The sequence below is a fragment of the Mugil cephalus genome, chromosome 12 (assembly GCF_022458985.1).
Source record: "Mugil cephalus isolate CIBA_MC_2020 chromosome 12, CIBA_Mcephalus_1.1, whole genome shotgun sequence".
Taxonomy (NCBI): Eukaryota; Metazoa; Chordata; class Actinopteri; order Mugiliformes; family Mugilidae; genus Mugil; species Mugil cephalus.
This window is the reverse complement of record NC_061781.1, coordinates 23,043,028-23,066,606: the sequence shown is the minus strand read 5'-3', so window position 1 is coordinate 23,066,606 and position 23,579 is coordinate 23,043,028. Positions and strand designations below refer to the sequence as shown.

The window sequence follows — 23,579 nt, the reverse complement described above, 5'->3', positions numbered from 1 at the left end:
CCACTGCAGTGCAAGACTTTTATTTTTATAAACACAGCAGCCAAATAATATATAAAAAGAAAACCCTGCTCCACAGCAACACCATGTAAAAGTAAACGCATTTCTTGCAACGCAATCTAAGAACAGCAGAACAAAAAAAAACAACACGGCAAGAAATGGAAAAATTTAAAATAAAGAGTTCAAATCTTGAAATGTTGAAATCTGTTTCAGTGTCGACTCTGATTTGAGTCGAGGATAATTTATAAAAACAAAACAAAAAAATGTCTAAATCTGATTTTCCTGTTTGAAATGAAGCAGAAAACCTGAACTGAGAGCGTCTCTGCTTCAGTCGACCTCGGCCAGACCGCTGGCCACCAGAGGCAGGTGGACCAGGTTTCTTTCCTCGTCGTACAGCAGAACTTTGAGCTCAGGATCTAGAGCCTGAACAGAAAACAAGGGAGAAAGACACTTAACTTTACACCTACAACTCTCTGGTTGTGGTTAAATGCTGGAGGCGTCTCACCACTACAGAGGCCGTGATGTTGTTGTGCAGCAGGTCGACCATGTCCATCGCTGCCTTCACGCTCCATTCGGGGCTGTAGGGGAGGACGTCTTCCTGCTTGTTGACGCTCGGAGCCTTGAAGCCGGCGACTTTGACCTTTAGCACCTGGGTTGGAAACTTCAGCAGCTTAGCCGGGATCTGACGCAGCCTGACGGGAGGGAAGGAAAGAAGGAAGGGATTATCAGAACAGACACGGGAGAGGGTCCACGACATCGGTAGATTCATTCTTTAAGTGATCGGATCAGGATTCAGCCAAGTCCAACCTTTTATAGTTAGTGGTTTTAGGTCTGATCCATCTAGATTCACAGGTACCAAACTTGTTTACGTGTTTCCTTGTGGAAAATGTTGTTCTTCCTCTCACACAGAAATACAAGTTTGCAACAACGTGATGAATTTCAAAGACCTTCCATAGTCGCTGCTCATCTCTTCCTGTGTCTGTGTCCATTTAAAGATACTCACATTTAAACGAGGGCTGTCACGATATAAAATTTTCACTACACGGTGTTTTCACGATATCAACAAATATGTAAATAATAGCGTCAAAAATCCAACTTTGTTATTTTCTCTCTTTTGAGAAGTGAATTACATTCAAAATATTAGTATTATAGTATATTACTATAAACTATATGATAATACTTTTGAAGAAAAATACTGACAAAGTCACCCAACCTCAGGTCATAAAACCTTTTCCTTCGTAGGTTTGTTCAAATATTGTCTTCATTCCTGTTCACAGTGACCTTGTACCGTAAATACACAAGTAGACGCGCTAGAAAAATCTGACCGCCGCCGGCTTCAATAACTTTTAGGAGCAAAGAGGATGGTTACAGGCTCATGGCCTGAGGCAGGAAGCAGAGAGCAGCAACTTTAAAAGTCTGCTATGGAAATAAAATTAGAACTAATTTGAATTCTCTCCTCTCTTGGTTCCTCTCCTCCTTCATCACCATCTTTGTCTTGATTTATTCCCACCTCAGTTTCCCTGATTTCAGCCCGTTCAGCATATTTGTAAAAATGAATGAGGTCACACGATATTATCATCATGTGCGTTTTTAACACAATACTGAAGTTTCATTTTTTTTAATACCACCTGATTATCATCAATACTGGTATATACGCGACATAATTTAACCTTCTGAGACCCTGCGTCCTCATACGGGGACGTTAAGTTTTATTATAGCAGCTTCTTATTCTGCTTCATTTAGACATTTATCGTCATAACTAGAGACTAGTTGGTGTAAAAACATGATGAGGACATTTCAAAAAACCTGCACAAAACCTCATCACATTTTATAGCTGAAACTTGTTTATTTCTGTTTATTTACTTTTCTAGTTGAATATGATGCGCAAACATGACAAATACTGTCAATACTAACGAGCTATAAATAACTCGTTTGGGGACATTGGGAATTCATTATCCGTAATTGTGTCTTTTTTTGTTACATATCGGTGACTTTATTATAATATACAGAAAAATAATCCTTTTGTCCACATATAAGAATGTGATTTTTTCCTGTTCAAAGATGATGCTTAGTTTTTATAGTTCTTAGGTCCTACTGATCCCAAACACCTTGGAGAAATTAAAAATGCAAAGCAAACTAAAGCTCAGGTCATGTCTCAGAGTTATCTACGTACTGTGTGTCCCTCTGGTCATTAACACAAGTTGTTGTGACGTTGCCGTTGTTAAACTGAAAACAGAAAACACTAAATGAAAATGTCCGTACTTGCTGGTGGGCAGAGTGTCGTCAGAGCCGAAGTCAACGTGTTGGACGAGGATCTTGACCGGGTCCACGCTGGTGAAATGTAGCATCCTGGCCCGGTAATACCTCCCGTCGCTGTACTCTGCCAGACACGGACCGCCTTAAAATAAATAAATAAAACACAGAGTGAGGTGTTGATAAGCTCATCTCATCTTAGTGAGTCTTAGGGAGTCTATCCCAGCTGTTATTGGGGCGAAAGGCCGGAGACACGGCTAAAAGAGACAAACAACCATTCACACTCACACCCAGGGTCAATTTAGAGTCACCAATCAGCCTAACGAGCACGTCCTATAGGAGGTGGGAGGAAACCGGAGAAAACACACTGAGCCGCCCGTGTTGATAAACTACAGGAAGAAAAGTCTGGAGCAAAACAACATCAGCTGTTATCTACCGAACTGGTCTTAATACCACCTGCACGATTCTGGAAAAAATGTGAATCGCAATTTTTTTGCTTAGAATTGAGATCATGATCCTTTGGCACAATTTTTTTTTTACAAAATGTTTATTGCCGCTACCACCTTCACCATCCATTTAACTCTCTTTACCGCTGACTTCTCTCTGCTTCTCTCCATCACTGTTTCCACACACTCAACTACAGACAGGTTTCCTCCACTGATGGACTCACGCGTTCGAGGGAGGAGTCAGCGGCAGTGCTGCCTTTAGGGGCGCTTGAAAAAATCCGGGAAGAAATGGGAGCATTTGTTTGTGATGCTGCTCGTGAAATAAAATGCTAAAGAATCACGTGTATGTGTGAATTGAGATCGTGATTTTTTTATCGATTTATCGTGCAGCCCTAGTTCAGGAAATTCCAACTTCTGAGTACAAATGGAACGCACCATACGGCCACTTTTGGGTCACGACCCACTGGTTGAGAATCACTGATCCAGTGGATGTAAAAACAGGTGTTCAGGTTGGAAAGTGTTTAAATGCCCGTGGAGAAATAAAATGTTAAAGTCAATATGTGTGAACACCTCCTAATATCTGTGTGTATTACCACAGGGGAAGCTGGTGAGCGGTGGCAAACTGTCGATGCTTTCATTGATCCTCGTCAAAGCCTCATCCAGAGTCTCTCCATCAACCTCCTGGTCCTGGTCCTGGTCCTGGTCCTGGCCAGGTGTCTCCAGAGGCCACAGGAACAGCTGCAGGACAGGACGGACAAACACTTGATTTCTTATCCAAAAAAAGTTTGTTAAAGTTCAGACTCTGACTCTGAAGCTGCTACACTTTTTACATCGTTACCTCATTGGGGGTCCTCAGGTGCTTGACCCTGACTGGAAACTCCTCTCCTTCCTTTGGCAGCTTCGGGTTGACAAAGGGCCCCAACATGGGCTCCAGAGGGGCCTCGAGACCCTGAGGACACAGACTCTGTGTCAGTGTCTCACCATGTCTACATGGACGATAGACGGATGGATGAATGAATAAACTGTGCACGTTTCCTCTTTGAAAATACCTCAGTGCTGAAATCCCAGTCGTCCAAGATGCGGGCGCTTGACATCACTGAGAGTCCCTGCAATGAAACGCAAGATATTACAGAAAAAATAACTACGGATGCTTCGTCTTAGGGAAACAGAAAACAGGAAGGACACACAGACCTTCTGCTCTGAGGGCGTCTGGTCGACGGAGACGTGCTCGTGGTGACACAGGATCTCGTTGAGACTCAGACCGTCCAAGAAGATGTGAACTGTGAGAGGTCCCCTCGGATCAGCTGGCAGCTCCTAACACACAAAAACAGTTAGAAAAAGGAGTTAGAAAACATATTATTTAACAGCTTATGGGGCAAAGAATCATATTTGGTAACTTTGTGACGCTCAGTGAGGTTTAGGAACTCTGAATATAACTGATTTATTATGCACCATAAAGAAGAAGAAGTGTCCTAACATTATGTTCTAATGCTCTAAATACATGTTCACCACTTAAGGGCAAGGATCCATATATGATAACGTCATTAATCTTGATTTTCTCCATGAAAACATAATGTTAACGTTTACCACGACTTGCATGTCCACACTGCGGTTCAGTAACAGTTCTCTCAGAAGGGCCACGGCATCGCTCTGCCACTTCCCACCGATCTGAGGAGGTGAGAGGAAGAAGATGTGTCAACCAGTGTGATAAGAGTAAAGTCTAGGATCGAGCAGGTGCTAAATGCATGTGTGCATTCTTGTGATGCATTAGCTATGTTGAGCACATCGAGATCTCTCACAGGTTTGATGCCAAGCAGCTGGCAGGGCATGCAGAGCTGAGGAACGTCGTCACACAGCAGCGTGGGGTAAACATGGACCATCGGGATGTTCTCCACTAGGCCATAATCCACATACTGAACCTGTAAGCGCACAAACAAGCAACGCTGAGCATTGATTTTCATGCAGAGGCAGTTTATCACATCAGAGAGAACTGAATCTACTTCTAAGAGGGAAGGGCTTGTGTGTGGATGTGGGTTCCCCCACCGTGATGTTCCCTCCTTGCACCTCCAGCAGCTGCCCTCGGTACCACAGGGTGTCGGCTCCGATGATGGCACAGCCCTGGACCGACCTCCAGGTGTAGGGCTTCAGCGTGGGCCACGTCCTCAGGCTCTGCTGAATCCTCTGCTTAAGCTGCTCCAGCTCATACTCTGACAAACATAAATATACACTCACCAGCTGCATTTACACACAGTGCAAACTGCGATTTGGGACGTGTTTCCACGGTAAAGTCTCATCTTTATGTGACGTCACATAATTAAATAATCACTTAAGTTGTCGAGACTTTAAATGAACTGGTCACTGGTCCCTTTTCCAGTGACAGGAAAGTGGGAAAAAACTGTTTCCATTGCACTTTTGAGATAAACTTTTATATCGATACGTCTAAAAAAACGACCTAATGAGATTATAAAAATGTTTTAGCCTTAGATATGAGAGGTTTTTAGAAATGTAGGTGTTTTTTATTGGGATATTTGGATTTTGCAACGTAATCTCGCAGCAAGTGACGACTTGAGGTACATGCACTTAATCAAACTAATGCAATAAACCATTTATTTCTTTGTAGAACGCACGGCAGCTACTAACATAACTATATAACCCAAAATATGTGTGTGTACACTGTTTTTTTATCATATATTTTTTATTCTTTTATTTATTTTATAATTTATAAAAACATGCTGTTTGTTGCTTTTTTCCTTTCCTTAGTTATTTAACTTATATGTATGTATATATATGTGTATATGTATTGGGGCAAAGCATCCAGTATTTGTATCTGTTGAGGGTAAAAATAGTATAAAATTCAAAATAGATGTAAAACTCAATTTCTTTTAGTCACACTTCCAATTTAGGATATAAGTGTAAAAATAAGTATTTTTAATTATCCATTATAATAATTATGGATGTATCTGCAGCATTGGTTGATGTTTTGTGTTAAATGCAGCTAATAGAGGTGATTTATTCTGACTTGAAGGAGCAGAACATATGATGTGATGATGATTTGGTGTTTGTGGGAGATAATAGGGGGCGACTGTGGCTCAGCAGGTAGAAAGGTTACAGGTTCAATCCCCAGAATGTACCACATGAAGTCAAGTGTCCTTGAACAAGACACTGAACGTCTGTGACTGTAAAAGCTTTCAGTACCAATAGGTAGAAAAGTGCTGTATAAAAAACAAGAGTATTTACCATTTACCAAAAGACAATAGTCTGATTTAATGAGCTAACGAATGCTAACGAAGACGAATGCTAACATGAGAGAACCTGACTGCAGACGTCTCAACACTAATAATAATCTCCAGGTCAAACTCTGCTTCATAAAATGTATTTGTTGCCTCCACAACCCAGTTAAAGTAAAAAACAAATAAATAAATCTATTCGACAAAACGTAGTGATGCTCCTGACTCCTGAACGCCACTGAATCCGGGGAGACTCACAAATATTCACTGAGGTCACATGATCAAAGGGATGTTTTTCTTGTTCTCGAATACAAATAGTTTAAAAACTATTTGTTCGAAATAAGTAAATTGTAAAAAAAACAGGTTATTATGAAAGGACGAGAACTAGACGTGACTGTCTCATGTGTGAATTGTATTTGCATATAAGTGTAACAATATTATCCAATATTGTACCTGCATTTTGTGTCCGTGCGTAAATGAGACCGTCCTCGCCGATGGCGGTGACACGTGTCTGGATGTGACCAGGACACGGCAGCTCTGGAGGACGATACAACGGCGTCTTCACCTGCAAACACACACACGAAGGACACGAAAAGCTTGAGTCTGAGTGGACTTTTTCTCGTGCTCATTTATCCGTCAAGTGTGTGTGTGTGTGTGTTATAACCTTCTCAGCCGTTAAAATGGTGCGGTGGTGAGTTGGTTTTGAAGCAGCGGCGGCGTTGATGGAGGTGGAGGAGGTGGTGGTGGTTGTAGGGACGACGGAGGACGAGGACGAGGACGAGACGACAACAGCAGACAGGTCAGTTTTACTCTTGACATCAGGTTTTATCTCGATCACTGCATCAGTTTCTTTGGGTTGTTGAACCACAGCTTCTCTGCAACAACACACAATGACAATGTTATCCAAGATCTGTAAATCACTTATTATCACACAAACACACAAACACACACAGACCTGGTCTTTCTCTCCTTGAGGGCCAGGCCTTCGCTGACCAGAAAGTCTGCAATGCTGATTAACTGTCCGTTTCTGTTCGAGCAAAACAAAGTGACGGGGACTGGACGCTCGTCTGTAAACTCCTGGACAATGAGAAAAAACAATTAAAAAAAAAAGGAAGGAGGAGGAAATTACAGCCTCACAGAGAAGAGATAAAAATGCAAAATGTGGGATTTAACCTTGATGTTCATAACAGCTGAAGCTCCTTTCAGATAGTAGGTAATTAAGTCACAGGCTGTGTTTGTCCAAGTCGATCGACCTCCTGTTGGTCTGCAACAGAAAAGACAAAGCACAGAACAGGAGCATGAGAAAGTATTGGTACAGTTTACAAATAACTACTATAAAATATACAACTACGGGTGCAACGACACAGAAAAATCACAGTTAGATACTCGTGGTTTGGTTAATTTTTGCTGAAGTATGGGAACAAAATGCAAAACCTAAATTTGCTTGTTGTTTATTATTTGCAAACCAACAATTATTAATTATTAATTAAAATAGAATATGATTGCAAAGTGCTGCCAGGTAATTACTTAAGTAATTAAATATTCTCAAACAAAAAATATATGAAATATTATAAAAATAAATTCCTCATATGACTCGTTTTTAAAGACCTGACAACCTTTTATTGAATATATAGAAACATTAACACCTGTTTGTCTTAGTGACACGTGTGTCACAGTGTAATAACTGTCTTATTTATTTAGTTATTATTATTTTTTATGCATTAATTCGATTTTCGCAAATAATTTTATTGTTATTATTATCATTTATTTATTTGTTTGTCTTTATTATTTACTGTTGTTACTGTTGCATGATTGAAAACTACAAAATAAAATAAAATACAGCTTTTAACAAAACTTTTCAACAAGTAAAGTGCAGCACTAAGAGCTCCAGCTCAGTTTTTACTCAACCTTATTTAACTTTGGCCTGATCTGAATTAGTAGGTTATAGTTGGCTGTTAAAGGACGAATTCAGTTGCGTTTGCACTAAGGTGTCTTTTTTTTTTTCTTGTAGCAGTGATATTCACACTGAGGTGGTGCAGTTTCAGGTGAGTTCGCCCTCACTGTCCATTTTTAAAACCTTGGCATCAATCCAGGACGAGAGTCTGCACTCGTATGGTGCTTTTAGTGCTTTTTATTATTATTTTCTATTGTTTTATAGTTTTTAAATTGTTTGTTTCATGTCTTATGCTCTTATTTTACCCACGTACATCACTTTGTCTCTGTAGCTGTTTTTTTTGAAGTACTATATAAACAAAGTTGAGTTGAGTTTGTGATGTTGTGGAAGCTCTTGTTTATCAGTAGCTGTAGCCATGACACACAAAGGATGGACATGTAGTGGCAGGTGGAAAATAAACACACACAACTCACCCGTGCACGGCCCTGCACCGAACTAAACGGTTCAGTACAAATACATGTCCTGTTACACCCATTAAATTAAAAGTCCAACCACCAAGCCTCGCCCAGAGTATATTTTGTTTTAATCTATAGATAAACTCTATGTGTGAGGTACCTGATGTCATTGAGAGAGCACTCGAGTGCCAGGGATCCCATCAGGGACGGTGGCAGCGGCCGCAGGTTGCTGACGTGGAGCTTCACAGTGTTGCCGTGGTCACATCGTCTCACCTGGTACCGGCCGACAGAGACGCATCAACATCATCAGCGCGAGCTGTGAGTCTTACAATGTTTTTAAAGGGAATCAGGGAAGTTCCAACTGGATACTGTGGCTCTAAGTTTGCACTTAACACCTCATTTATAAAGATTCATTAATCATTAATCATAATCAAAGGGAAGAAAGAAGTGACCGTTACGCGTAGCTGCGTAGAGATTGGTGATCAGCTGAGTTACACTGACAATTTAAGTAAAAAAGTAAAAAGTGAAAAAGAAGAAAGTATTTTTGTACTTCTGCAATGTTGTTCGATGTGACATCAGAGCAGATCTGTCCTCTCTCCCAAACTCCATTAATGTGAGCAGCACAGTAAGTGTCGGCCTTCAACGTCACCTCCTGAGGCTCCACCAGGACAAACTCCTGCTTCACAAGCTCACAGATCCTGTAAAAAGAAAATAAAAAAAAAATAATTAAATTATTAAAGCATTAAATATTCAAAAGTGTCAAAAGGCTTCGATGCCCGTCACATTCTGATTTAGTCTCTGGACGTCCTGTCAGACTGTGTCACTGTAGAAGCTCCAGGGCTGCGAGCAGCTCAAAAAGTTTGTCCATTTTTTTTTTTCAATCAAACAAATCGAATGTGTTGTTACATTTAGGAAGCACATGGGTGAAGCTGCCCTACGTCATCCTGCTCGTATGATGTGAATGAATCAGAATTAGAATCAGCTTTATTGGCCACGTATGTGAACACATACAAGGAATTTGACCCCGGTCACTTTGCCCTATGTTACAAAATAAAAATAACATAAAATAAAAAGAAATAGAAAACTGTACAACAACACTAAAAAGTAAAAAAGTACCAGAGAGCATAGCACCGAGGCCCCATCTTAGATCTTATAAGTACTGAAGTAAACTACCAAATCCTTAAAATGACTTATCTGTACCAATATTAGGTTCATAAAAGTTTATAAAATCATGTTTTTTTGTTTTTTTAATCACTAACCTTTTGAGCTGAGAGTCGTACTGTGTGAACTGGACGTAGAAGCTGCTCGGTGAGTTGATGTGACTGACTCTGACTTTCAGGTCTTTGAGTTCGGCCGGAAGCTTCAGCTGAGGCTGAAACTCTTGCAGGTCCTCGCTCTTGTCCACGGAGAGAAGCTGGGCCGGGGAATCGGCTCCATCTGGGGCAGAGTCGAGCTCGAGTGGAGGGTCCCACACTGTGGATTCCTTCCCAGTGGACACGTCTTTCTTGGACTTCGGTCTTTAGGAGGACAAATTGGACAAGTTAGCGAGAGACGGGAAGACGACAAAGGGTGGAAATGATTTTAAGCTTTTAACCGAGTGTCCTTTTACTCTCTTTATTATTTTTTGTTATTTATGTATCCAGATTTCACTGTTTTCTTTTGTTTTTACCCTTTTTTTATTAATATCATATGTTGTTTTTATTGTTTTCATTTCTTCTAGTATCGTTCGTAGTGAAGCACTTTGTGTTGCATTTTTTTATGCATGAAAAGTGCAACATAAATAAAGTCTGACTGACTGATTGAAATGATTTCAGATGGTTTTTACCCCTGTGTGAAGCAGGCCAGCTCCTCCTGCACCAGCAGCTCAGCGATGTCGACTACTGGTCCGTTCAGGTCGCCTTCAAACACTTTAACTGGGAGAGGTTCAGACCTTGGGCCTGTTACAGGACGAAACACGTGACTTTTCAGGTTTCACTGACTTAAAATGTGTAAAAATGAAAAGAAGAGCTTTTTATTACAGCACCTTTAGCAATGATAGAGACCAGCTTCTGGTGAACTAGGCTGATGAATCTCTTGATGCAGGCGTCGCTCCAGGTGTTTCCATCCACAGGAATCACATCAGACAAACAGCAGTGAATCGCCTGAACAGCAGAGGAGAAACATCCCATCGACATAATGAGGCTGGGTTTAAAAATGTAAGAAATCTAGTGGGAAATTAGTCGTTTTACTACGTTTTCTTATCAAACTGTGTCCTCACCATGGAGGGAAGGGCAAAGAACTCGTCTTTTATTTTCCTCAAGTCGCTGACCGAGAGGATTTTTTTGTTGCCGAAGTCAACGTATCGCACTTCCGCTTTGTTTCGACCTGGGAGACCTGCACACGACAGCAACACACGAGCCAGTGTTGGTAAAGAGATCAGCCACAACATTAAAACCACCCCACAGGAGTAAGTAAATGAACATCTTTTGGACGTGTCATTCGTTAACGTGGCTTTTTCCCACCCCGGACCAGACACGTGAACACACCCTCACCTACGACCTGAGCTCTGTACCACCACGTGTCCTCGAAGCGGGCGACGCAGGCCTGTCCGTTCACGGGGCAGTAGATGCTGAGCTCATCTTCTCCGAACACCGTCGACGATGCGTTGTAACAATCCTGCAGCTTCGCCGAGAGCAACAAGGACTCCATGTTGTCAACCTGGAGGAGGAGGAGGCGGAGGTCAAGACGCTGTCCCTGGGATCTGAGTCTGTTTTGTTTTTTAACCATCTAGAGTCTATAATTTATATTTCATCCCTTAAAAAAACTGTTTACATTGTTGCCTTGTTTGGTTTCATTCTTTTCAGCACAACTTCACATGTGTTATTTTACAGTTATTTCTTTTTTCTAATTTTAACAAACTGTATTAACAAACTGGACCTAAAACCACATGAAAACCATAATATCCGAGTAGGAAAAAGTTTGATTTTTCACTGTGAAAACCACAAACATGTTTAATAAACCATTTTTATAACTTTGACTGAAAATCTAAAGTGCACGCTGAAAAAACAGTGTTACTAGAAATAAGCGAAATATTCTTATATTCAATCAAATCATCTTGTATTAAGAAAACAAACAATCTGTCAATGGGTGAAGCTTTTTGTTGCTTGATTTCTTAAAATAAGCACAAAGTTCTTGTCTCTGAAGAAAATATATGTTGCATTTCTTTGATACAAGGACAGGATTCCCTTTTTCCTGTGTAAATTTCAACATCTTATGTATAAATTTGGCAAACAGAGCTATTTTTAACTATTTACATTAACACGCATGTATTTTTCCCAGTCAGAAATAACATCAGAGTAAAGCTACAAAGACATTTTAGCCTGGATTAGGGAAACCACAGACAGAAGTCATGTATTTGAGCGGAAACAATTGTCCTCATTCGTGCTTTTACTTTTAAAACGACAACTTCCGGTTGTAAAATATGAAAAAACAGGTGCTTTTTGTTTCTGGCCTCTAACGATTTTATTTTTCGTAAAGTTTTGTTTTGTCCGTTCTCGACTCTGATAAAGAAAAACACCTTGAATTTCAATTTCAATTTTCAAATTATAAAATGAAAATTAAATAACCGCTCATTTCTTTTGTTTTTTAATTTCCTTTTCTGGACGGAAAATCCAATAACCAAAACATAAATGGACCGTTAAGGCGTATTAAACATATATTTGTGTTTATGTTATAACATATAATATATATATATAACATGTTTATTTAAGTACCAGCTGGATGTAGAAGTCAGACGGGTCATTGATGTGAGAAACCACAGCATCAAGCTGTGTGTTTGTTTTAGGGTAAACAGGAGGATAATACAGCAGAGGCCTGTTACCAACGATCACTGGAGAATAAAACCTGTAAGAAATTATGAAAGAAAAAAAACACAGATTCAGATCATATCAATTTGATTCAGTTTAAATTTCTCCTACTAACTCGCCCACATCTGTACCTGGCCACCTCGATGAACACGAGATACTCTCTGACGGAGATGGGAACATCACTGGACTGATTCATCGGAGCTTTTCTCAGATCCACCAACAGAGAATCTCTGTCCTGACCCAAAGGTCTCATCTCGACCGCTGCAGATCCAACGATTTTACAGAACTCAACCCGAGCCTCTGCACTCCAGCCTTTTATCTGCACACACACAGAAAATAGACTCATTATTATTATTAATCCTGTCGCTGCAGCTTCATATACGATAAATAGTAATTACACAAACTCTTCATGCTGTAAAGCTGCATCCGTTAAGTGTTTAAAGAGGAAAGACTCAGACCTTTGTGTCTTTCTTAACTGATACCTGAGAAGTATCACCAGTAAAATGTGCCTCCTGACTGTTATAATATTATTTGTTCAATCATTAAGTCACTCGTGTATTAATGTAAAACAAGGACATTATGACTGAAGTTCAGTTTATTGTCTTCATTAATTAATAAACTGCTGGATTTGTAACAAATAGCTACAAACCTAAAGTACAAATCTCAACCATTAACTCATCTTAAACAATAAAAGTTTGATTTCCTGACTGTTTTAAGTAGGGACGAGTATCATTAAGGTTTTATCGGAGCCAAACTGGTGTTTAAAGAATAAAAAGAACGGTGCCTTTTTATTTTAAAGGCATTTTGTGACATGCAAGTTCAACAGAATATTAATTTAAATAATATAAATACAACTAAAGATAAGGAATAAATTAAGTCACTCGTGTATTAATGTAAAACAAGGACATTATGACTGAAGTTCAGTTTATTTTCTTCATTAATTAATAAACTGCTGGATTTATAACAAATAGTTACAAACCTTTAGTACAAATCTCAAACATTAATTATTAAAATGAATTAGAAAGTTCTTAAAGTAATTAAAAGGGATGTTGGAATAATAACTGTCAGGTTCAGTGCATGCTGAAGAAAACAATCGATCTAACAACTTTAAAATGTGCCCATATCTGTTACCTGTCAAAAAAATAAAAAAAAACAACAACAAAAGTTTGATTTCCTGACTGTTTTAAGTAGGGACGGGTATAATAAAGGTTTTACCGGAGCCAAACTGGTGTTTAAAGAATAAAAAGAACGGTGCCTTTTTATTTTAAAGGCATTTTATGACGTGCAAGTTGAACAGAATATTAATTTAAATAATATAAATAGCACTAAACATAAGGAATAAATTAATATATATAAAAATAAAATTCACAACACAGTAATGATCATAATAAAAACAGGTGCCCGGTCTCTATCTGTGGAGACTTTGGACAAACATTTGACCATTTTAAAGGTTAAAGGTTTATTTACATCCATGCAGGTGAAAAACTGACAAAACACAATATGAACAAATCCATTCACTCCACTCATTCTTTTCTGCACTATTCAACTCAGGGTTGCATCAGCCACTTTATGTATATTGTCATGCACTATGTCTCTTTAGTCTACTTTCTATATACAGGATATATTTATATATTTTTATATTTATATACTCACTACATTTTGTGTTTAGCTGCTGCACCGTAGGGCTTTGAGGAAGATAATTTCAATCCTTCATGTTGCACATGTCAGAACTGACAATAAAGTTGACTTGATTTGGCTAAAGCTAAGGTGGCTAAGCTAATTATAAATTCACTAGCACCCAAATCTGAGTTGCTTTTCGGTCTGGTTACGACCGTTAGCATCTGCACTAGTCCCAGCCCTACGTTTAACCTAGTTTTAAATGTATTGGTTCCCTCAAACGTTGTTGCTTTCCTGTCCTCTTCATGCATCACAGACAACATTCAGCTTCCTGTTTATATTTTCTGAAATGTCAGTATCTACCAACAGTGAGAGAAAACAAAAACAAAAACAAAACAAACAAAAGTCAAAAGCTGATGAAGTGTCTTTATAAAGCTCGGTGGTCTTACCAGGTCATATGGGACCAGGTCCTTCAGTGCACATCTAACAGCCTGAGGAGCAAAGACACTGAGCTCCGAGCTCAACGCTGGACCCACTTTCTTCAGGTGGTTGTTCACAGACGTCAGCGTAGACTCAGTGTTTCCGTCCTCACTGGGGAAAAAGAGTCAGAGAGTCGAGGTCAAGTAAACTCAGGTAAATCCAGCTGCTTTGATTTAACTAGTGGTGACGTGTGGATCGATACTGATACCGAAAATCTGAAAATCGATACTTCTGTGATATGAGGCGACACAACAAACCTTGTGAAACACATCACAGTTTTCATTTTATAGTAGTTCTTAATAGTAAAACAATATTTTAATGGTCTTGTTATTTTACTTATTTCTCTTTTTTATATTTTGTGTGATTGTGTCTGTTTGGTTTTACTGTTGTTGCTTAATATAAATTAATAATTGACTCTGATGTCTTGTATTCTTTATGAAGCTATGATTTGAAATACTCTGCTAAGTATCGTTATTGGATTGGTATCGCCTGAATTTTTCTCGGATCAGAAAGTAAATCTGTGGTAGGAGTTACCTTCCTATGAGGACTGTTTTGATGAGCCCGTGGTCGAGGAAGAACACCTGCAGGCTGGACACCTGGGTGACCGGGCAGGCGTCCACAGCGCCCACACAGCCGCTCTGCACGACTTCAACCACGGAGGCCCGACACCAGAGACCCTCCTTCCACCTCACAAAGACCACGGAGCCTGAAAGAGGAGCACAGACACTAAAAACACACGACCAGTGGATGTGTCGAATCACAGACACCGGATAATAACGTGGAAACACACAAACACACACCGGCCTCGACTGTGTCGCTCGAACCGAAGAGACAATCCTCTCCACAGCAGAGGCTGTTGATCTTCTTGGACAGGATCTCGCTTTCCCTCTTCTCAGCTAAATAGTTGACGTAGAAGTGACTCGGATTCACAACGTGTGTCACCACCACCCACTGGACAACTGCAAGAGAAAATGATCACGTATCAGACGACAGGAGGCTTTTCAGAGGTTTTCTTAATACTAGAAATACATGGTTTTGTTAAGTAAATCTGTGCAGAGCTGATGGATAATTGATAATTGATCCTCCAAACTGGAGATTAAAAGAATCCTATGGGGGTTTTTACCATTTCTTTTATTGACAAAGACCTGATGGTTTTTTCTTTTCCTGTGGATTCTCCATTTGTCACTCGCCATCTCAGGACCAGTCGGTGGAAGAGCTGCACAAAAATCAACCGATACAAACTTTATTTATACACTTTTCATAAACAAAAACATAGAACATTACAACAAATAATAAAAACCAACTCCACATATAGACCCACACACACAAACGTGCAAACGATCCAGGTGAGGAAAAACCACCTATGGGGGGGTCGTCCACACCAAGAGGCGCCACAGTCTGCGACCACAGAGACAGAAAGACCAGAGTAAACTCTACACAAGGTGCACAACCCCCCAGTTCCCCAAAGTCCTGAGAGATCCCAACATGACGTCCCTGCAGGTAAACCAGACCAGACCAGACCAGACCCACCTCCCAGTGTGGAGGCCTCCCCCCCATGAGGAAACAGTGGAGCCAAAAACTAAAGATTAAAAGACTGTAAGTTGAGGATAAAATGATGGTGAATGATGAAATAAGGAGGGAAATATAAAAGTTTAAGATTTAAAGATAAAATAAATTAAAATTAATAAAATAAATAAATTAAACGAATTTAACAATCAAAATAATAAAATAATATTAAGAGACTAAAGAGTAAAGGATAAATGAAAAAGATAAATGAAGGATTCAACAGCTGAGTGATATTTTACTGGGATTTTAGAGTGTAAACGCAGCTTCACCACTGGTTATAGTTTAAACTATGGGGATGATTAAAAGGCCGGTGCCAGAGGACTGATATGATAAAAGTAGGTCAGATAAAAAAAAAAAAAGACTAAAAGACAGTTAAGACACTTATAAAAGAACCATAAAATCGATCCTGAAACACACAGGGAGCCAACTCAAAGATTTTCGTCAGCACACATGCAGCAAACCAGTAGCAGCAGCTGCAGAATCAAGATGGTCTTTTTGGGAAAACTAGAGAGCAAAGCATCTTCGTTACATTTTTGATGTGTGTTTTTGATGTGTAAAAATGAGACAGAGGTTCTTTACGGATTGTGAAGGTTAAAATCCTGTAGTTTTGGTAAAAGTTTCTCCCTTTCTCACGTTGAGGACCAACAACTGAAACACACATTACTGTCACTAGATTAATATACAGTCTGACACGTACCGTCCTCTTGTCCCTCGTCGATAACTTGCTCTATCATCACGTCCGGGCCTCCGTCTGAGGACGGGCGGCGCTGAGAAAAGTTGACTCTGGGATGAGGTGTCAGGCTCAGAGAGGAGCCTCTGAACGACGCTCTGTCGACTCGTAAACTCTCCTGGTCGCGTTTCTGCGGCTGCTTGTTACGACCTGGTGGATAACGGCTGCTTTTTTTGGTCTGCGGGTAGTTTTTCAGTAGAGGAACAGACAAGCTAACGGGGAAAAAACACAACAAAGATGATTCATGAGTAAAAAAAAGGAATCAACATATAAACACAGTATTTTATGTTTAATTTTTAATAAAAGGATACAAGTTAAAGTGGAAATAGGCACAAGAAGCACGAGGAAAAAGTATAATTTATGTATTTATAAGTAATTATTAATATAAGAGTATACTGTATTTACTAAGAAAGATGGATAATTAATTAAATTATATTTATCTATGGAGAAGAGTTGGGATTATGTAATTAATTAAGTATTAATTAATAATTTAATTAATAAGTTTTTAACTTCAGCCGACTCCTTTTCCAGCATGTGAACTCAAAACTGCAAAGCTGCATGATTTCGTTTGGATTTTGCTGCATGTTCATTATATTTGCTTTTCTCGTTTTGTTTTTCCTTGTTCGCTCTGTTAACGTGTTAAAATAAAGTTTTAATCGATCAATCTTTTGGCGCAATGAATAGAAATTAACAGTAAAACTTTTGGTGAAAACCATGAAGTTCATTCGTTCCATCAGAATAAATGTGAAGTGTGTTGATGCTCATTATCTAACTAAGCTAAATCAAATTAAAATGTAATTTCTACATTTAAACAGGAAAGGAGAACGGGTTCATGCGAAGGACTCACCGCTTTGATTCCCCTTCTTCCATTTTCAGTGACAACGTCAAACCCTGGTTCAGAGCTTCTGAGTGGAAGACGCAGCTGCAAACACAGAAAGATTCAAAAACACAAAAACACACAAACTGTTGCTCACGTTGAGACAATAGAGCTTCATGCATCCAGAGCACAAGGACATATTTAGGGAGAGGGAAAACTGGTAAGTGCAGGGATCTATGCACGTCCTGTTATGTCAGTAATCCGTGAAATAATGAGTAAGAAACAACAAACAAAGAATAATTAATGAATCTGTTTGTTTAATTAAACAACTGTTTGTTGTGTAACCTCCAGGACGAAGAAGCAGCTCTTTAAAGAACACAAACCTTATTCCAGAGGCGACAGGAATGAATTTCATATCCAAGAACTGTTTATCGAGAGGAGCCTGCAGCGTCTCTAGAATCTACAACACACAAAATAAAAGAGCGAAATTTACTGTATTTTATCTGATGTGTATATATATATATTTATTTATTTCAAAATCAAAACAATATATCACGATGATGTGAAGACCTTATTGCACACTGCTCTATACAGCAGACTTGTGGTGCAGTTACAGTAAAGCGAAACTTAAACTTCCAACGTGTACAAGCGAAAGACAAAAGTTTGTGAGCAGTAATGTCCCCAGTTTGTCCGCAGTGCTGAGGAATTTTATGTTTAAATGTATTTGCAGATTATCTGAATCGGATAACAAAGTTTTCCAGGTATTTAGTTGAGCCGATACTGAGTATCACTAGAAACTAGAACCACTGGAGTCATGGAAACACGGTGAAATGTGTCAGTAAATACAGCGAGACCGGGAATAATGTGGTTTATCAGATCAAATTAAGGAGAAACGAACAGAACTACCAAATAACAAATGGTCCATGAACACTGACATGTGGCCAGAAATCAGTTCTCCTGATTTCAACGCTGGGAAATACTTACACAACTCAGCTCCAACAGCTTTGCACTAGAGTATTTGGAAAAGTGGATTAACCTCAGTTTCAGTTGGTTTTAGTTCATTTCAGTTCTGATAAACGTAGCTAAATAAAAGATGCTAACGCTAACAGCTTTAATGAGAAGTAACGTTGGATTCCAGTTGTTTCTTCATAATGCAGCGATCCATTTACTTCTCTGTTCTTTGGCAAATATCCGTTAAAATATATGTGACTGCTTTTCACATCTCTTGGTTCAATCAATCACACAACAGCTCTTCACCTTTTCTTTAAGATAATTTTACAGTTTAGAAGCTAATAAATCCTATGGTTAAAGCTAATGCTGCTAATCTCCATGATCAACTGTCACTCAGTGGCCGTAACCATGGAGACATCACAGGCTGTGATGTCACAGACATACCCTCTATGTGTTTTTATGTGTTTTAGCTTATTAGCTGTTGGATGTGATTGTCTCGCTGTGTGGTGTTTATTTTTGCCTGTGTTTACATGGACCGAACCTTATCGAGGATGCAGTATTCTTCCAGGAAGGGGACGCGACGTATCTCCTTCGCCATCTGCATCGCGATCTGCAAAGCCTTGATCCTCTCCTGGAGGTGACGCACTGAAGCTTGGCCGATGGAGACTTGTGGTTCCAGGTTTTTCAGCTGCACATCTTTCCTGAAATTCCAACCATCAGATCAGATCAGATCAGGTCGTCTTATTATCATGCATTATTTACTACAGACAATTAACAGTCATACCACTTTTCAACAGCCTGCACAGCCTTTTCTGTGGCCTGTCTGATCTCCAGCTCCAGCCGAGCTCTCTCCGTCTTCACACCGGTCGTCAGCGTCTACTCAGATTCACGAAACACGCTCAAACAACACAACAGGTTTGTTTTCATGTATTTCTGATGAACATGTGCTTTTTCACTCTTGGAAAATAAACAACATTTATATTCTAGTGCAGCGTTCACCTCATGGACGTGTTCCAGCTGGGCAAGAGTTTGTGCAGCCTGAGCCAAAGCTTCGTCCACCACCTTCTCAATCTTCCCGATATCAACTGGCTAAAATATAGAAAGCATCACCAGACAGGTTTACTATAAATTACATATTTGTTTTTATACACCGGAACGCTAAACTGATATGAAATACTGAAATACAAAGAATAAACAATACATTACTAACAGCCCAACACACCTTCTCCTCAATGTTGGCATTCACATCCATAAATGTTGACATGTTGGTCTTTTTGCGACTCTTTTGTCTGTCAGGGTTGGAGGGTGGAGATTTCAGAGAATTAAAACAAAAATATACCAGTTCTCAAAAATGCTGATTAGGCAGATTTTGTTAAGCAACACTCGAGTTATTCGTGGCTCAGTTCAACATTTAAAGGCACATTTTTACCTTTTGAGCTTGTTCATTTTATCAGTGTAGATCAGGCCTATAATTCTGCTGTCTTCCTGCAGGACACACACTCCTCCTTCAGGGAGAACGGACTCGATCTGCACCGAGGAGGAAACATTGCCATGAAATATTTTGATGCAAAACTCAGATATATCTGAACACTTTTATGGACAAGGTCGACCACAAGGTCCCATCTCTACTTTAATTAGCCAGGCAATGAGAATTTAATTGGCTGACCATGAATGAACCAAACCGTAGGAACATTTAAAAAAATAAAAATCATACTTGAGTCGTGGCCTTATCTTGGTAGAGTTTAGATTAGCTACTATTAATTTTACCTCACAGTCCGGGCATCTAATGACACTGTCACGCTGAATCGACTGAAGGCAAGATGTGCAGTAGGTGTGGCCACACAAAAGCAGCCGAGGGAGGTTTCCATCAGTGTCATCCTCTGGGGAAGGACAAGCAGGAATAATGCAACAACAAAAACAACAGTGTTTGCTAATGAAAAACATAATTTAGTCTAGTGGTGGTCGCAACAGAACCAAAGTGTCAATAGTATTGATACTACGTTGGTATCAGATTGATACTTACGAGATGGAATCAATATCTAAGTTTCAGTTTCTCTCTTCAATAAATGTCAACTGCAAAGGTATAAATTATTCTAACACTTTTATATAATACATTTATTCCATCAAAGCGCATTATTTAAATGAAGTTGTGACAAATATATATACATATATATTCATAACTATTATAAATGGTTGAAACAAATATCTCGTTTGTTAAAACTGAAAAATAATTTGTTTTGTTGTGATAATAAAGTACTTTCGCCACCACTTATTTACGACAGTCGTCTTTTAAGCCATAAACCATCAACCTGCTGAAATCATGGCTGCTGGTTTAGCGCGACGTTTGCAGCTTCTTTACGGCTGCGCCAATTTAGTTAGCTTCGCTGGCTACTTCACAACATCACAAACAACTAAAAACGCCTAAAAAACACTCTGTATTACGATCTCTCACATATAGATACATCTTTATTTATATATTTATTCATTTTTAATATTTATATAAATACATTTTGGTCAATTTAGGCACCTTCCAACTCACCTGCTACACGAGCTAATTTAGTTAGCCGGCTTCGCTAGGTAGTTAGCATCATAAATACGATTTATCGTCAGCATGTTAAACTGTAAAAAAAAAATAAAAATAAATGGTTATAAATATCTTACCGGGAAGTTTGAATATCTCTCCACATAATCTGCAAATAGCAGCACTTGGGCCGTCGCCTCTGTCCATCGTGAACTTTAAATAATTTTTTTTCTGTCAAAGAGAGAAACGTCGCAGGTGTCTTTACCACGTGACCGCATGGCGCGTTCAATACCCTCACAAATGTTATACGGTAACAAAATTGAACAATTACGCCTTTTAAAAAAAACAATCCTTTAATTTGCTGTAATTAAAGGATGTCACGGGCTATCACGTTTCCTTTCAGCTTCATTAAGTTTCCACGTGTCTCGCCTTTAAATAGATTAAATTCTCCTCTTATATTTAGGTCTTGTAGCTGTATTGAAATGCCTGCGATGGGTTCAGGAACGTAGGTGAACTGAACACCAGGAATTTGTGTGGCCCTGATCATAGACATGGTCCTGATCACAGGCTATTCCTAATTTGTCCACTGTTTTAGAAAGAGAAGTGGACAGAACACAACACTAAGATCCAGAACTAAACAGTAGATGACAATGAGCCCAACAAATAAATAAATAAATTCGTGTTCCTATTCATACCAAAATGAGTTTGACTCCACCGCTTTATGGCCTGATAAGTTGACATGGGAGCATCAGAGAATGATGTACCCCAGAGAGCAGTTTTCGAGGGATGTCAGACTCATTTTAGTTTGGGGCCAATTATACAATAACAACAACACAACAACAACCTGTCAACCTAACACTGACCTATAAGTAACAACAAGTCCAGGCTTGTTCCATCTGCTTTAGTGCAAAGTAGAACAAGTAAATTAAGTGAATGTTTACATTTAACTATTCTTTTTAAAAAAGTGAAATTTCTTAGGGAAAATAAGTGCAATTTGTGCTCATTGTTGTTTGCTGTTTAGTTCAGCGTTGTTTTCTGCCCACTTATCTTTCTAAAACAGCGGATTACAAATTAGGAATAGCAGTTATTCTCTTTTCATTCATTGCACTTTGCAAATGCATTCAATGGGCCAGATTAGACCCTTTCGCCGGCTGCTTCTGGCCGTGTGTTCGACACCTGTAGAAACAGCACGTGAAAAGATGACTTATATGGTGGGGAAAGGGACCTAGAAAGCAGCAGAAAGGATGACATCGATAGTCAGTTCATTGATAAACAAATGAAAGCTCCACACTTACAGTGCCTTGTTAAAATGTTAGATGACAAAACCTACTTTAAACTGATTTAAAAGAACAGAATTGCAGAAAGTTCACAGATATGCATGTTCTAAAGTGTTTATTTTAGTAAATTGTTCCAGCGTAACAGTTTACACAGGATCAAACCACCACAAAGAAGCTTAACAAGTACTTACAACTAACTAACATATAATTTTGTGTAATTATATCCAAACTGTAGCTTAAACATTGAATGTCCCACTCACATCTTTACTTAATCACCACCCACAGTGAAGTTCAACGTCATATGAGTAAAAGCGGCGCCATTGCGGTTGTAATTGTGCACTACTCTGCGTGGACACTTGGGGGCGTCAGAGACTAGACAGACGGGCGGTTCACGAGCCGATGCAGTTCAAGCAAAAACAGGTAGAGAATAAGAGCACTTCAAATGTGCACATCATTATTTTTATGTTGTTTTTTGACACTATTAGAAAAATGCAGAGCTGCTTTTCAGTATTTCCACTTGATGGAAATATGCACATTGAATTTGTCTGTGGATCCCTGGGTTAAGTGTTACAGGTGATGGGTGTTTGTTAATACACATATATATATATAAAAATGTGCATTTTATGTGTGTGAATATATAAAGTATGCATTAAAATCATTTTGTTTTAACCCTTTTGTTGTTTTTGTTTTACTCCCCCTGGTATGTTCCCACATTATACATTCCTTTAATGCAGCGTGATATATTCTTTTGTTTCCTCCTGAACCTATTGCGAGGCTCTAATGTCTCTCCGTCCGTCCTCTCCTCCGTCTGAGCACAGCTGCCAGCAGCACCGTCGCCTCAGGACAATGACCATCCACCCAGCGAAGCAGCAGTAACCAGGAGTGACAGCCAGTGGAGAGGGGGGGGGCGCAAGCATCAGATGGTAAAGGTAAATCCTCCATTAAGGCAACAAGGGACAAAATTTTAACCTTCAGAGAGCAGAGCGCTCACCCACATCCCTGGAGGGGGTGTTGTGCATCAGCGTGGGGGGGGTTTCCATTTAGAGCTGGTAGGATGCAGCCCCTAAACAACACCCTGAAATACATGTGTGTTAATTGTACAGCTCCCACCTCTGAACAAGTGTCTAAATGAATCCAGCTTCTGGCCTTGATCTGGAGTGAAAGTGGACGACCTCATTGTGAGGCGCCAAAAAACGCCGGCGGGTATGAAAGTGCACCTGTCTGCTAACAGGGTGCAGGGAAACACCCGCGATCATCTCACACACACTGGCCCGAGGAGGGTTAACAATACGAGTGTATCTGACGTGTCCCACTCATTAGTTCTTTAAGTGGTAAAAACACAACTGCACAAGGCGGCTGTTTGTGTTTTACTGCAGAAAAACACAAAAGAACAATAAAAAATAATAAAAAACTAATAAAATAACAGTAACAAAAACCTCCAATCTTATTTTATTTGTTCACAAATCCAACTAATGTCTATGGAAAAACGCCCATGAAGCCAAG

The 23,579-nt window shown here is 39.4% G+C and overlaps 1 protein-coding gene across 1 annotated transcript; it reads right to left on the bottom strand.

Annotated features, from left to right (window-relative positions):
• Nucleotides 1-4: 4 nt before the first annotated feature.
• Nucleotides 5-21,087, bottom strand: rnf17 (ring finger protein 17). The gene is made up of 37 exons (XM_047602095.1): nt 20,940-21,087; nt 20,046-20,158; nt 19,708-19,805; nt 19,501-19,567; nt 19,278-19,367; nt 19,063-19,154; nt 18,820-18,979; nt 17,711-17,787; nt 17,358-17,432; nt 16,478-16,722; nt 15,338-15,430; nt 15,015-15,173; nt 14,749-14,920; nt 14,184-14,325; nt 12,249-12,436; nt 12,025-12,154; nt 10,804-10,969; nt 10,530-10,645; nt 10,296-10,413; nt 10,098-10,209; nt 9,532-9,789; nt 8,823-8,970; nt 8,433-8,545; nt 7,097-7,187; nt 6,879-7,000; nt 6,588-6,798; nt 6,377-6,488; nt 4,740-4,903; nt 4,496-4,615; nt 4,284-4,364; nt 3,888-4,010; nt 3,746-3,802; nt 3,535-3,645; nt 3,290-3,434; nt 2,260-2,395; nt 503-689; nt 5-420 (listed from the first exon to the last, which is right to left on the bottom strand). The coding sequence occupies exons 1-37, from the start codon at nt 21,004-21,006 to the stop codon at nt 325-327; spliced, it is 4,755 nt and encodes a 1,584-aa protein (XP_047458051.1). The 5' UTR covers nt 21,007-21,087; the 3' UTR covers nt 5-324.
• Nucleotides 21,088-23,579: the final 2,492 nt, after the last annotated feature.